This window comes from Rhipicephalus microplus, chromosome 8, assembly GCF_043290135.1.
Source record: "Rhipicephalus microplus isolate Deutch F79 chromosome 8, USDA_Rmic, whole genome shotgun sequence".
Classification (NCBI taxonomy): Eukaryota; Metazoa; Arthropoda; class Arachnida; order Ixodida; family Ixodidae; genus Rhipicephalus; species Rhipicephalus microplus.
Window position 1 is genome coordinate 3,395,197 of NC_134707.1, and position 16,121 is coordinate 3,411,317.

Sequence of the window (16,121 nt, forward strand, 5' to 3'; positions counted from 1 at the left end):
GTAATGCATATTTGTCGAGTTATTGGGTCGCAAAGTCAGTTTGATGACCATTTTCGCTTCCGAAACCACCTCAAAAACGGTCGTATTCAACGCTGCAGCGCGCGAGAACCGCACCAAGTAGCGCGGCCATTTTGGTCTCATTTTAAAGAAGCATTTTTCTATTATCCGTTTCTAGCAGAAGAACGTTTTTCGTCTAGCAACAACGCAGCTATCGCGCATAAAGAAAAACTGAATACTCGCACATCATTGGTGCGTTTTTGTCACGTGGGGCAGTTCCAGGTTTCCTATTGGACGCGAAGGGATTCGTCTGCTGCGGCGTGCAAGCCGCCATTTTGCGTAGAGGCCTAACAACGGCTGTGCATTCGATGCAATGGCAGGCGGTTATCGGAAGTTCCGGAGTGCTTATGCGCTCGGAAAAAGGCGAAAACGGCGTTCGAGAGCCCGCACCTTATCCCCAGCGAGACCTTCTGCCGCCGAAAACTCGGAAGAAGCAGGCTGTGCCAGTGCTATCACCGCCGCGGCACCCGGGATCGCGGACGCGATAGCCGCGTCCCAAGATCACACGAGAGCTGTGCGCGTCGACACTCCCCTGGTTTCAGACGCTGAAAAAGTGGCCATCGAGTGTCGTGCGAGCGATGTTCTGCAAGATCTTTCATCGAAGTCTGCCACAAAACGCAAGCGGTCTTTTTTTCGAGACTCGGATGGAGCCGCAATGCCTGGTACGCCGTTCACCGTCGTTAGCTTAGAGTTGGTCAACGAATTTCTTCAGTATAAGAAGTGCGGTGTGTGTGGCGGGCCTGGCAGAATCTACAAGGAAGACCGCGAATATGGCATAGCCGCGAAACTTGTTCTCACATGTGACGAGTGCGGTAAACTGAGGACCGTATGGAGCTCGCCGAGAGCAGGGGGGGGACGCAGTGCACGGCCCCTTCGAAATTTATGTGCTCGCGGTTTGCGCGGCAATGAGCACAGGAAACAGGCAAACTGCGCTCAACGATATTTTTTCCGCCCTAAATATTTCACGGAGAGGCCTGCACACCAAGACATACCAGGATTATGTGACATTGAAAATGAACCCTACCGCGCAGAAGGCTGCCGCGCGCGTTATTGACCACTGCGCGAGCACCGTGGAAACGGTGTATTCCGAGCTCAACTATGCAAATCCTGGAAATATCGCCGTTTCCTTTGATGGGACTTGGCTGACCAGGGGCCACTCATCCCATATTTGTGTAGGGACCGTGATTGAACTATTCACGGGTTATGTGCTCGACTTTGTCGTCCTATCGAACTTTTGTTTGGGCTGCTAGCTAGGGCCGAAGGAGGACAACCCAAGGTATGCCGAGTGGCTAGCTGGTCACACTTGCCAAAAGAATACCTCCAGTAAGCCAGGACAAATGAAGGTGGAAGCAGCACAAATTTTATTTGGCCGCTCATTGGAGAGACATGGGCTCTGCTACACAACCATGTTGTGTGATGGAGACAGCCGGGCCTTCAACAGTCTGCAGGAGGCACAGGTATATGGCTTCGTGCCAACAAAAAAAGAGGACTGTGTTAACCATGTGCATAAGCGCATGGGCACAGCACTTCGAAACCTCCTGCAAAAACAAAGAGCCGAAGGAAAGCCAAGCCTTGGCGGCAAGGGCAAACTGACAGGCGAGCTGGTCACAAAGCTCACGTCATATTATGGATGGGCTTTACAAAGCAACCAAGCAAGCATTGAGGCCATGAATAATGCTGTCTGGGCAACCTTTTATCACATAGCATCTACTGATGCAAGCCCTCAGCACTCTCACTGCCCAACTGGTGAAGAGTCATGGTGCAAGTACAACAAGGCTGTTGCCAAGCAGGAGACTCCTCCGAATCATCGCTACAACCTGCCAGAGTATGTGGTTGATGCCTTGCGGTCTATTTACACGCGCCTCTCTGACAAGAAATTGCTGGAGCGTTGACAGCGAGGCAAAACACAGAACCCAAACGAGAGCCTGCACTCCGTCATCTGGTCGCTCGTGTCCAAAAACAAACACGCGTTGCTTTTCACCTTTGAAGCTGCTGTGGCCGAAGCTGTCGCAAGGTTCAACGCTGGCAAAGGGACAGCAGATGCCGCCATATTGAAGGAGCTGCACCTGCAGCAGAGTGTTGTGGCCGCTAAAAGATGCTCAGAAAAGGACAGTCGCCGACTAGTGGCATCGAAGAAGAAGCATGAGCATGCTGAAAACTTCAAGCATGCCATGAAAAGAAAGCGCACCAAGGAGAATGATGATGACTACATTCCTGGTGGCTTCTAACATGGTTGATACACCGATTCACACCTTTTCTTGTTAAATATAAGTGCTCAGCATTTTCCTAAACTTCTTTCCGTGTTTTCTCAAAACAACATTTTTCATCACACCCTAAGCCATTGCCCACAGTATCTTTTGATGTAGCATGTGGATTTTGATAATTCTTGCAGCATTTGAAAGCTTATACATTGATTAGTGCAAGAAAACAAAAAAATGTAATATTTTTATTTACAATAGTGATTTAATTAGCAACAAACTGAAGCAACAGTTTCAGATTTCTAATGAGTATACTTGTTAAGGCCATAACTCTGGTGCCAATGAAGCTAAAAATAAAATTATGGATTTGTTGCACTCCCTGGCCTTCATGAAATGCTGTCATATCAAATTTGTAACAATATTTTATGAGGAAGATGTCAAAAGGCTGGGCAGAATGCAAGTTTATGTAGCAGTCAATATTTAAAAATCTAAAAGTGATAGCAAAGAACTAATGGCATATTTGTTTTCAGCTGTGAAAAATACATATTTTATTAAAATTTCAGCTGGAAATACTAAAAATTGAAAAAAAAGTTCAGACCAGTGTCTCCCCTTTATTATTCTTGCCAGTTGTAGCTAATGGCAGCATTAAGTAGTTGGAGGAGGTGAGAGCGAATCTTTCTTTTCAGCTTAAAAACAATCAAATCCGACGCACATCTTTCCACCGATAAAGAGAGTCTAAATATTGAGACCAAAACCACATTGCCAACAAACTCCCGCCAGAAGAGTCAGACACGGCGTCATCGCTATCACATAATGGCGGCAGACTATGAGTTTGCATAGAATGCCTCGGTGCGCGAGTCAGCTGTGTGCGTTGTAATCTGTTGTCTTGTGAAGTGCAACTACTGATGTCCCACTGTTATTATGAATGCTTACGCCAAGAGAAAGTAATTTTGTACGGCGAAAACAGCAGCATCGTGCCCTTATGCATGCGCAAGCCTGCGACTATGACAAAAGCAAGAGATCAGCTGTATGTCAACGAAGCTTCCACGAACCGAAAACATGAAAATACAGTCACCAACCGATAGATTGGACACCGATAATTTGGACATGCTTGGTAATTCGGACAGCCGCATGGCACCGCCGATGGACCATTAAAACTAATGTGCAAGAACGACCGATATATCCGACAGCTGCCAGACTAGCATTCGATAATCCTGACTATGTCCGGAACTGGCGCGCACACCGCATTATCTCCTCCGGTGCCCATACCATACGAAAGTGAATTGGTGATCTGTGAGGCTTCACTTCGATCGCCTCGCAGCTTTATAATAGGAAATGTCAATCTTGGAGGCACTGCTCAACTGTGGGAGGTCGTATCCACATCGCGAACATCCTATATTTTGGTTCTGGTATCCCAACACAGTTATGAAAGTAGCAAACGTTACGAAGTAGCAACACAGTTATGAAGCTGTTTTTCCGGTCACCGGGTCGCTGAAGTGTCAATAAAAGTATTTTTTTACGCATTCATTTTGTCGCACATCAGACATTTGATAATTCGCATTTATGTATGTTCCCCGTGTAGTCTGCATTATCGGTCGTCGACTAAGACAAGATTTTTTTTCACATGGCGCAAGGTTCATGCATGGTATCAAGTTCACGCACGGTGTGAGCACCACGCCTGAACTAAAATATGAGACCGAACTACACAGGATATAGATGTGGTGGCATGTTTCGTGTATCCACCATGTGCCGCTCAGTCGATGGTTAAGACTCTGGTGAATTTGGCATTGTAAGTGCAAATTTCCACTTATACGCAGCAGGTCAGATTGGCGCAATTGCCGCAGCATTTTCACCCCTGCTCTATGAATCCACGAGAAGTAAAACAGGCACCTATGCATGCTTTTTCATTCATTCACTCTCATAATGCAAAAGTATGCAGCCAAATTCATAACCTTATTTAATTACTTTTTTGCTTACCTTCACGCATGAACTTGCACCTAAAATGATCAAACACAGTCTGCCCCCCCCCCCCCCTCCCCACAAACACACAGTGGCAGGACAGTATAATTGATTGATATGTGGGATTTAGCGTCCCAAAACCACCATATGATTATGAGAGAGGCCGTATTGGAGGGCTCCGGAAATTTCGACCACCTGGGGTTCTTTAACGTGCACACAAATCTGAGCACATGGGCCTACAGCATTTCCGTTTCCATCGGAAATGCAGCCGCCACAGCCGGGATAGGCAGGAGAGTATAACCAACGAACAGAACACAAATCGCTACCAACCTGAGTGGTGGTGTAGCCCCGCCTCCTGCACCAGAGGACGTCCCTGGTGCACCGTCGTCGTCGTCGCTCGCATCTTCCGAGGGGGGCTGGCGTGGACGCCCCAACCGCGGGGTGTCCTGGGCCTCAACCCAGGAGCCCCCTTCCTGGGCGCTCAACTTCAGCACCAGCCGACCCCCTGTGAGAAAATGAAAGGCACGAGATCCACATGAGGATGTAAAAAAGAAAGAGGGTGTAGGCAACACTGCCACTGCTAATCTTAAGGCAGGCAACACTGCCACTGCTAAGCTTTTTCCTCCTTTCTGTCTATCACAGCTGGCAGCCACTTGTGGCTTTGTACAGCAGTACTTGGTGCTCAGTGTTTTATGGTGCCTGGTCCGAAGTATAGCTTCAGCCATGGAGCAAGATGAGACAAACGCCAACTCCACCGCCGTGCAACATATTTGCTTGGGGCAAACTGCACAACATGGACACAGTGGAATAAGTCATTTTTTTTGCTCTCTTTCTCCACTCTTATTTTTTCACAGTTTCACCTTCCCTTGTGCTAGCAACAATGTATAGCGATATCTGTCGAGGTGGATGGAATTCATTCAACAATTCCCTCTCTAGAGCGGGGAGCAGACAACAAAGCGGGTGGGCAAGCAGATGCAGGAATGTGGCAAAACGCAACTGTGCGCTTCTGCTGAAGCAATGAAAGAGAGAAACCACGCCCGTGGGCTCTGCTTGACAACCAATGTCTCTCCTCCGCACTTTTGACGACTTCAGCGGAAGATACAGAGATTAAGTTTCTTTTTTCAGCTGAAACGTAGAAAACTAGCGTTAGTATAACCAGAAGATTACGTATCACCCCTTTCAACCCGACAAACTAGGCACCGTCATGCTGAATGCCTAACCCCGTTTAGCACCAAAACTAATGCTTTCAAATTTTGATTTTTTCCAAGCACGATAAACGAGTGGAACGCACTCCCATATTAAGTTTCTTTTTTCAGATGAAACGTAGAAAACTAGCGTTAGTATAACCAGAAGATTACGTATCCCCCCTTTCAACCCGACAAACTAGGCACCGTCATGCTGAATGCCTAACCCCGTTTAGCACCAAAACTAATGCTTTCAAATTTTGATTTTTTCCAAGCACGATAAACGAGTGGAACGCACTCCCATCGACATGGCTACATAGCGCTAAGCTCATAGAAGTAGTTGAATAGGACATGATATGTGGTGTACCTTATTGTGCATAGGCGATCAATCTTTTTTTCTTTTTTCTGTGGTGTGTTGAGCTTTATTAAGGCACACATAAGCTTTATCAAGGGGAGAGGCGGGTCGAAAAACCGAGATTTTTTTTGGAAAAGTCGATTTTGTGTTTTCCTGCGTTTTGTATTCCTCCAAGCCTTCTCCTTAATATATTAAAAAATCAAAGCTGAGAATCCACTAGAAGTTATCGAAAAATAAAATTAAAGCACTCGCGGTGGCTTGTGAAAGTGCGAAGTTACCCGATTTTCACGCACGCGGCACTTCGCTCTACGGCATCGCCGGCTCTTGAATTTTCGCGGGCATGTAGGCCTAACCCTCTTCTCCCAGAGCCCACTTCGGCAAAGCGGCATCCACGCTAAAGATACAACAAAAAAAATCGTTTTCCCACAGCATTCTAGCATGTCGACTGGGCCTTCGAAGTCACGTGGTATGATCGGAGCCCTGCCATTGGTTGCGAGCATTCCACCGCGCAGTCGGATGCGAGCAATTTCTTCGTTCTTCTGCTTTCGCCGAGACATTGATGAACACGACCGCCAGAGTTATTTCCACGCCATAGATACCGGCGAGAAACGCTACTTTCGTTCATGGAAGTTGATTACGCGGCACCAGTACGAGGGAAGAGGTCTCGAACGCAAGCAGTGAGCGCCGGCGAGAGGTCCGTCTGCTGCTAGGCCTAGCCGCGGCAGCAGCGACGCACCCGATTTGGATTGTTCGAGCTTTATTCCTACCGTCGATGACTTCCTCAGCGCTTCAGAGTGAAAGATAAAGATGTTCGACGACTAAAGCAAGTGTCAGGACGAACGCGGAACCACATTTATTTGTGAGACCGATGCAATGCAAAACCTCGTCAGTGGCGTAGTATGCTCCAACTGCGGGCGGTGCAAGCTGTCTATTTGAGTAATGGCAAGTAGATAATAAGGACTGGCATCGCTTTCGGAACTTTTCAGCACCGAAATAACGCATGTGCTGCAACTGTTGTTTCGTCCACGTATGCGTCAAGCCGCGTGTATCCCTCCCTCATGCAGTGGAAGCGAGGAGACATTCGCCAGCGGCAGTGCACAGGACAGCTTCGCTGTAAGCGTGAAGTCGGTAGTCGCACCGCGTGCCATCGGCGTCGGACACGAGCAGCTTGTGCGGGTTTTGTGCAATCATTGGTGTTGAAAAACCGGTGCCTCACAAGAACTGCCATTCGCAAAAAAAAAAGTGCGTACCGCCGCCGAAACCTCGAATGAGCCCGAGAGCAACGGCCCATCGCCGCAGTATGGAAAAAAAAAAAAAAAATGCCCGTTGGGAGGAGACAGCTTGCAGAGACTGTAAGGGTTCAATATATAGTGCTGGATTATTCTGAAGCTGTCAACTTTTTCAAGATAGCTTTGCTGACATTCTCTGTGAATTTCATTCAGATTGGTTAAAGAGTATAGTATTAAACATGTTTCGGAACTTTCAAACTGCTTTTTCTCAGTTCCTCAGTTTTCGGCGTTTTAGAGCTTGTGCACTATAATTTGTAAGCTTTACGTAGTCGGATTACAATGAAACTTGGCATACTTAAAGTTTAACATGTCCTAAATTCAAATAAACACTTTTGGAGGTCTCCAAAGCATATTCAGCTGGATAATTGCAGAAGCTTGTTCCTTGAGTATGGTAAAACTCAAGTTCAGCCCTAGAATATTTTTCTAGGCCAGCACACAAATGTTACACAATGTTTCTTTGCTTTATTGAATTCTGCAATTCCTTAGGAGCAACACTGGCTATTTTTTAGAGCTTTCTTGTGCTTACTATTGTTGCCTAAGCTTGCACAAGAATGCATTGTTTTTACGAATGCATGGTCTGCTAAAAATTAACTGAATGAGCCATGACAAAAATAAAAGCAGATTTGAAAAGAGGAGCTCCAACTCTATAACTGGTGAAAGTTTCATTGAGCTGTCACAAATATCTGAACAAAAAGTTTTTCACATATAAGGCCCGTTTTTCACACATAAGGCCCGTCCATAAGCTTATTAAGGCATATTAAGGCACATCCATAAGCTTTGTGAAGGCACACATAAGCAGCTGTGATGTCAGCCCTCTTGCGATGACGACGAGCTCAGGGCGGGAGTTGCGCAGCAGTCTCTCCACAGAGTTTGTCAGGTGACACCGAAACCCATCGAGCACTAAAAATCTAAGGGAGTCCCAGCAGTACTTCGAGCCATTGACACCACACGGACGTTATCCATTCAAGCACTAGCAATTCGTCCATCCACCCTTTGTCCTGGCAGCAGACGACATTTTTTGGGAACTTCCCCTTTGGCAACGCCTTTCATTTGAACACCACGTAGAGTGGTAGCTTGCAACCATCTGCGTTGCAGGACAACATTACAGTCACCCGCGCTTTTTGGTTCCCAGTCGATCGCAGGATAACTTGCCAGGAGCCTTTCTAATGCACTGTAAGTGTCGAGGGCATATCCAGGCAGACCGGCGTTTCATCCCCGTTGCCAACTGGCCTAACTGAAAGGGGGCAGCCTTTCGCAACGCAATTACATACTTTTGAAACTTCACAAGATCCTCTTCATAGCTCTTTGGTAGCTTACGCGAGATCGACGTATGCTGATGTAACGAGAACCCAGCGCAGCGCATAAAGAGAGACACCCAATGCTTCCTCGCTTCGAAATCCTCCGGCTGAATGCGTTTGTCTCGGGCGATCTCCCTTTTCTTCGCTTGTAGCAGCTCGATGTTACCAGCGAGATCTGCAGCTCTCTGCTCCCGCACAAAGTCTGGGAGTTCTCGTTTCACGTCAGAAAACGCTACATTTTTTTTGGCCTGCGGAAACTTTTTCGCTGGCCGCTGCAAGCAAAGAGCGTGTCTTCATGCTTCCGCTAACCGAGAATACAGTGGACTGCCAACAAACTAAACTTGCTTAAATGAAAATGCCTTATTATTATAACTAAACGAGCTCATATGGCTAGATTTCTATGTCTAGCGCAGTAAAATTCATCAGTTAATCGAAACACTGCTTCTTGGTCACCTACAGTTAAACGGCACAAACGCTAAACACAGCAACTCACTCATGCCAAAGGTAGTCTCACAACCATGGCTACACCTTGAGACAAGCCAATCCAGTAGCCATTCTCACTTGTGCTGGCTGCGAGAGTTGAGTCGGCGAGTCAGTTGTGTGCTGGGTCTATTTGTGTGGCTAGGTGCAGTGGATCAGGGTGTCCTGATGGTGAGAAAACGGCCACACCATGCACTCTCGCTTGAAAAGAAGCTCCAAATTCTTCAAGAGCTTGATCGAAGCGACGTGCCCAAGACTGAGAAGGCGAAAAATACATCCCGAAATCGACTCTGTCGCGTATCTAGAAAGACAGAGAAAGGATTAAAGGAGCTGTAAAGAACAGGACCTTTACATCTAAATGAATGTGGATGACGCCTTATGAAGAACTAGAAAAAGTTCTTTTTCCGTGGTTCAAGCGTGCACGGAGTTTCAACTTGCCAATAAGCGGACCAATTCTCGAGCAGAAAGCTTGAGAAATCGCCTTGAAAATAGGTGTTCAGAACTTCGCCCTAAGCGACAAATGGCTAAGCCATTTCAAAAACGTCATGGCCTAGTCTTCAAAGCAATCTCAGGTGAGAGTGATGCAGTCAACAGGGACATTTTCACCGACTGGCAACAGAGGCGGCCTAAGGAAATTGTGATGAGCTTTGAGCCACGAGACGTCTTCAACGTCGTCGAGACGGGTCCTTTTTATGAGGCGCTTCCATCAGACTTTCGCCTTCCAACGCGAATCCTGTAGCGGAGCAAAACGCAGTAAAGATCGCATGACTGTGCTGGTAGGTGCAAACATAGCAGGAGATGAGAAATTGAAGCTGTTGGTAACAGAAAAATCAAGGCACCCACGTTGTTTCAAAGGTGTTCGTCACCTTGATTATACAGATACTTTCACCATGCTGGCTTTTAAGTGCAAGAAGCAGTACCTAATGAAGAAGAAAGCCCTGCTGATGCAGACACTGAGGCAGTATTCAGTCAGGTCATGCCCCTATCACGCAGCAGGGCTACGAATCAATTGATGAAAATGTTCCTACCTGTCATAAGGAGACTGTCGAGGAAATGATTGTTGAACTGCAAGATGAGGATAAATTTTCCAGTGATGAATGTGATGGCAATATATTGCCAGTGCATTGGTGCCACCAAACAGAGCAGCTAAAGAGGCTATTGAACTTTTGCAGCGCTACTTTGAGCATGAGGCTTGTCTAGAATTTCTAGATAGTTTATCAGGCATGGGCACGTACCTAGTGAAGAAACTCAAGCTTGCCAAACAAACCGCCCTTCACTCTTTTTTCTCCTACTCAAGCATATGAGTAAGGTTGAGGTTTGTGCAATTTGAATAAAGGTTTTGGTTCATTGAATTAGTGTACTTTACCTAAAAGAAACTTCTGATCAATGAAACAGTCTTCAGTGCTGACATGGAGCAAAATCACAGAGCAAAATGGTGGCCGTCGCTACGGGCATCAAGTTGAAGCAAAGGCCACTGACCACTGCTGCACGCGCGAGTCTGTCAGACCAATGCCTGCTATCGCCGCTAACACTACCTAGCACCAAGCCCAGAAGTGCACAAGCACATGGTAATGATGATAGCACTGCGCTATGCCGAAACCAAAACAGAATTTCGGCCAAAAATTATCGGGATTCACATATAGTACGAGGCTGAAATTTTGTACCATAATATCTAGAAGAAAAACACTGGTTATATGCAGGCTTTTACAGTACACTTAATGTGCTCACACCTGTTCCTGGTGAGATATGTTATTCAAGATTTCGATGTATTGAGAATAATAATAAGAATGAATCTTTTATTTTCCATCAAGAAGATGAAGGAAGCTAGAAGAAAATGCTGAGAAACAGTGCGCGTTTCTCGGTAACTACTGCAGAAAATTCTATGGTGCATGGCACAACTAGCCAACCAGTGCACGCTCGCTTACCCAGAAAAAACTTGAGCGACCCGACGGGTGCCACCGAGGCGGCGTCTTCGGGTGCTTTCAAGGGCTTGGCCCGCATGGGCTTCACCTCAGGACCCGATGGGGACACACGGGTCTCTTCACCACCTCCGCCTCCTCCTTCGCCTACAGGGGAAGTTGCGGGGGCCTCCTCGGCCGCCGGCAGCTCCTCCTCGTCCTCGTCCAGAGGCTCGGGTTTCACCTCGGGCTCCTTCTGCGCAGTGCAGAGAGACCCCTTACCATCAGACCTCGCGTCCACGCTGGACCTGCCCCCAAACTATAGAAACAACATCGTTATGTGATCTTACCCACACTGCAGCAAATCCCGAACCTATCGAACTTGACTCAATCTAATCATCCTGTACATCAACCTACTTTCTTCAAACTCATTGCCTTAACGTTAACAGTAGGAAAATTCATGGCTATACCAAGCAAAGAATCGCTGAAACACTTGATACATATGTCGCAAACCAGGCAGCATGAAACTCAATATGTTGGCTTTCCCACCCGTATTTGCGCGAGTGATCCATAATGCTAGAATAGCTGTCTTGATACTGCATTTTCTCGACTACAACCAACCCCTACATATAACCCCTACCACCAACTACAAACCACACAAAAATTTATGGTTTTCTTAAAACTTACAGCGTAGACTTGACATTAATGCACAGAAAGAACCATTGAAGGCAACGGAGTAGTCGCTCCTACTGCAGCTTACCTTGAAGCGCAGAAACAACTCACTGTGCTTGGTATTGCACATTCGACATTGCTGCAATCAAAACTACAGCTGCTCAAATGAGTCAGCCGTGCTTGCTCACGTAGAATGCAGTCAACTTGCACAGTTATCTAACTTGAACATTATGTAATATTCTGCACCAATGATGACAGCAACACTACTGCTGAAGGCAGCGTTACCCTTGTGGTCACCTGTTAGCCATATGTGAATTTGTTAGGCATGTGCAAATAGTTAACATTAAGCTCGAAGCGAATTCAAAACAAATAGCGATTTAGTCAAATACTTTCAGATCCAATTAGAATAGTGCAGAGTATACATCACATATTATAATGAAAGGTAAGCACATTTGCCAAGCTCCGACTGTCCTGCACAATATTTTTTCGCAACTGAAACAAAGCATGTGCCAATATTAGTCTTTTTGGTTCAAAGGGAAGTGGAAGCAACTTTCAGCAGCAGCAGGATTAGATTTTCAGTAGAGTGCATGTGATGGCCATTAGGTATGTTACAGTTAAACCTGACTATACTCAGAGCATATAAGCTGGAATACAAGCTTTTAAACTTGAAAAATTAGTAATCAATGACAAAATAATATCTTCATTTGAACGTTAAAGTGGGGCTTCACAACACAGATCTTGTATTCAGGGTATGGTGGCTGCGACTGCAGTGAGACCACCTTTGTAGAAGGGGTTCATGCAAACTAATAGTACAGTGAAATCTCAAGGGACCGCAAACGATCATTGGCTATTTTGAAAAGTCGCAGTGAAAGGATTAATTAAACATTGGTGAAAAAACGTAAATGCAACCATGCGAGTTGCCTACCTGTGCCGGGAATACATTTGTGACCACGTTATGCTCTAATAAGCACAAAAAAAAAAATATTATGGAACCACTGCACATTTATTGGAGGAAGAGTGCTATCTATACTGATGTGGCCAGCTCGACTTCTGAAAGATGCTCTTTGGCAAGTCCATCCTTCTTATGTACTGCGAAGCATTGACATTAAATACCGATTCTTCCCGTTGGTTCGCGTGTGCTGCTTCAACGTTGCCTTCACTTTCGTCGCCGTTTCCTTATACTTTTAGTAGAGTATAAATACACTACTAATAGTATGGATCTTATCGGCCATCAGCTGATCCCCGCACTGCGTGTAGTGCTTGTGCGTTAGTGAAGCATGCATGGGTAACCATCGGTGACTTCGGTCTACTCGCATCGCATTTTTCATTGTTGTAGCATTCTTTCTCTGCTGCTTCTCATCTTGAACGTTCAGTCGCCAACCAAAAGGCTAGAAAACAGTAGCATAACAAGTGCGCAGGTAAAGCTGCCCAATGAAAACAAAAGCAATGGGTGAAGCCTGATGCCCGACACGAAAAGCAAGTACCAGGCGATAAAGATGACTATAGGTTTATCACACATTCGAGTAGGGCGGGCTCATAAAAAAAATATGTGGGTGCTCTGATAACGATAGTGGCAGGTACAGAGCTGGGCTTTATTTCCACAGCCACAAGCAACTTTTCAAGATCACTGTTCCTTATTTCGAAGTGTTGTGAAGACATAATGAAGGAATAAAATTGAACATGTTATTCTGAAATTATTCGTAGTAAAATACAGTCGAATCTCATTAATTTGAACACGCTTAATTTAAACGTCCGGTTAATGCGAACTCACCCTGTGGTCCCGTCAAGGCTATGTGTATTCCAATGGAAGAAAACGCCCTGCAATTCGAACGTGCTAGCCCCTGCGACAGTTAATTCAAACATACCAGGCTATAAAAATGCTCTCAGCCCCACGCCCTATCCCACAGCGGCACCTCCGACACCTCAACGCTGCGCGCGAAGGAGGAAAAGAAGAAAACGGAATGTTTGCTCTCTCTTAAATGCCGATCTGCGACGCACCTGTGCCACGCTTCTCCCTTTTCTGTCCCTTCCACAAAGAGACCCCTGTCCTTTCAATTCCACACAAGAAGAGAGCAAAAAAAGCTGCCGCAGAGTGTTGGTTCTCTCTCAAATGCCAATGTGCTTTTCTCCGCATGGAGACGCTCTTCCTTTCTCATCATGTGCTGGCCACGCCCCAGCTTGACTGATAGAAGTTGACACCATAGGGGTAGGGTTTATTAGGCGGGAGAAAGAAGTCACGGGAGTTATAACAGCGAAAATTTCACATGTTGGCTTTGCTTGTTTTGGCTTGTGAAATGCGGGACAACTCTTTTTTGTAGCCCGAAGCTCTTTTTTCCCCTCTTGCAACGAAAGCGCACGGATCGACGACGATGTGTCGTCCAGCCGCTCAGTTCTCATGCACATGCTCTCTGTAACAAGCTGTGTAGCTGGCATACCAGCCAAACGGGCCCTGCACAGCAGATGTGTCAACTAAGTTCACAATGACAAACCTGACAACAAAAACGCAGCGTCAGATGGCGGTGCAGAAACATTACGATAGACTTAATAGGTGCCCGACGCGCCGTCCATAGATTTTCCCTAAAGTTAAGGAAACTTCGGTGCTGCGATTGTTCAGCAACCATGGGAATGATGGGCAATACACAGATTTGCCTAGCCTTCGTACTTGCAAGCGGCAAATCGCACTTGTGGCTTCACTTATTGCTGTCTATTGGTTTTGTTTCGTAGGAAAGAACGAACCCTTTTGAACTTCATGACCCCATTTGAAAAGGCAAGCCTAAAAGAATAAGGTGGTGAAGTGCAACTGCTGAACATTTGCTGATTTTTGTTTCGTGAGAAAACAGCTCGAAGCCACACGAACACACACAGAGCCAGAAGTACGAAGACGAGACAAATCGGTGTACTACCCCTCATTCCCATGCTTGCTGAAGCGCCGTGCATTGCAGCTCCCATAGACACTAGCAAAAGGGTTCCCTCTAGTGTATAGAAAACTATGACGCCGTCGGTGCGGTGGGTGCGGTTGCGCTTTGCATAGTCTCCAAGATGGAGGGTGCGTGGCACGTTTCTACGCCACGCGCCCACCGCCACCCGCTTTGTTTTTGTGCCGCTACGCTTGCGTGGCGCTATCAGCAGAGAGGTTTATCTTGCATTTGACAGAGGGCGCTTTGCCACAAAAAGGCGCGACTTTAAAATTTTGATTGACGTTAGCCCTCACGCTGCTCTGAGAGTTTTACGTCATAGATGTCCGAGCGTCTTCGTGACTGTAGGGGTCGAACTGTCTTCTGATAACCCGTGGAAGCATGCCAAGTGTACAGACAGCGACGAGACATGCACACAGACAAAAAAAAAAAAAATGCCACCGAACATCAACACAGAACACACGAAACTGCAGCGGAAGGGCAGCCAGCGGAGAGCAGCTGGTTACTTGATGCAAAGTTAAATTGCAGCACTCCCACATTTCCTTGGAGCAACTCGCACACACTTCGAAAAGAGGAAACTGAAGAAGTATCTGCATGTAAATTTTTTATAGCGAACCTCCATATAATGAATCTCTCGATATAACGAAGTTTTTCTATTCCCCATCGTTGCTCAATAGAAGCACATGTATTTGTGACCTCTATGTAACAAAGTAACAGCAGGAGACAACCTTGATATAACGAATTTTTCCCACAAACAATCTAGAAATTTCGCTCCGCAATTTGGCATTTTGTTTTGGTACGAGCACAGAATGCATCTTCTATAGCTGCCCCGCCACCGACCAAGCACGAACCGGCGGCAGCGCACACGGCGCACCAGGCGAGAACGAGCACTCGCTATAGCGCGCAACTGAGCGAGAGGCGGGTAGGCGAACCTGCACCCCACGAGCCAGCAATGCCGCCGTTCTCGCCCCTTTTGTTAAATGTGCGCATTTATTTTCTGAATTTCTGTACCGAACCTGCATATAAGGAAATGCTCTTTAAGACAAATTTTTGGGGGAATTTATGAATTTCGTTATATCAAGGTGCAACTGTATAAACATTGCCCACGCTACACAGAAATGAAATAACACTCAATTAAAACTTATGCAATATCAAATTTTGCGTGATGCATTCTTATCCACGAAACACATTTTCGCATATATTCAAGCGATAAAAATGGAGCATGTGCAGCATATACTTTTCAAGGAAAAATAATGCAAGCCTACAAAAACTTTAAAAATGGCACATCTTTTTTGTTCCTGCTGTCCCTGTAAAAGTGCGCTACTTAACCATAGAGTATAATGACAGGACCCGAGCTGGTGATGTACCTTGACACAATTGGCAGTGGAACAGTGGCCTCCTCCGCTGCAGCCGGCGGCGCCCTCGTCATCCTCTCCATCCTCTTGTGGTTCCTGCTTGGGATGGCGTCCCTGGTAGTAGAACTCAATCAAGCTTTTCACCGGTTTCCAGGGCAGCTGGTGAACCATGAAAGGCACACTTCTAAACTACTACTGAAGCATGACTACTACACGTACAGATGTCTACACAGCCATTCACTTTGAATGTAACACGAAATCAGAGGTCTAGCTATCCCATCTTTCGGGAGAGGCCTGGTTTGGAAATCGATGCAGATACGTATTGAGGGGGCACCACCACTAAACTGCACAGGAAAAAAAAAATTGAAGTAGCCTACGCTTTGAGCGAAAAGCCCTCACAAAATACAGTCAAACTTGTCTGTAAGAGAGACTGATGTAACAGACAATCGGGTACAACGGAC

At 46.3% G+C, this 16,121-nt stretch overlaps 1 protein-coding gene across 6 annotated transcripts in view; it reads right to left on the reverse strand.

Moving 5' to 3' along the window:
* LOC119163951 (uncharacterized) overlaps positions 1-16,121 on the reverse strand; it is a 166,428-nt gene that overhangs the window by 22,677 nt on the left and 127,630 nt on the right. For 5 of the 6 annotated variants that reach the window (XM_075870778.1, XM_075870777.1, XM_075870775.1 and 2 more), the window contains 3 exons: positions 15,673-15,819; positions 10,746-10,974; positions 4,545-4,719 (listed from right to left, as the gene is read on the reverse strand). In XM_075870778.1, the coding sequence (XP_075726893.1) occupies positions 4,545-4,719; positions 10,746-10,974; positions 15,673-15,819 (551 nt within the window). The remainder of the gene's footprint in view (positions 1-4,544; positions 4,720-10,745; positions 10,975-15,672; positions 15,820-16,121) is intronic. The other variant, XM_075870776.1, reaches the window with a different exon arrangement.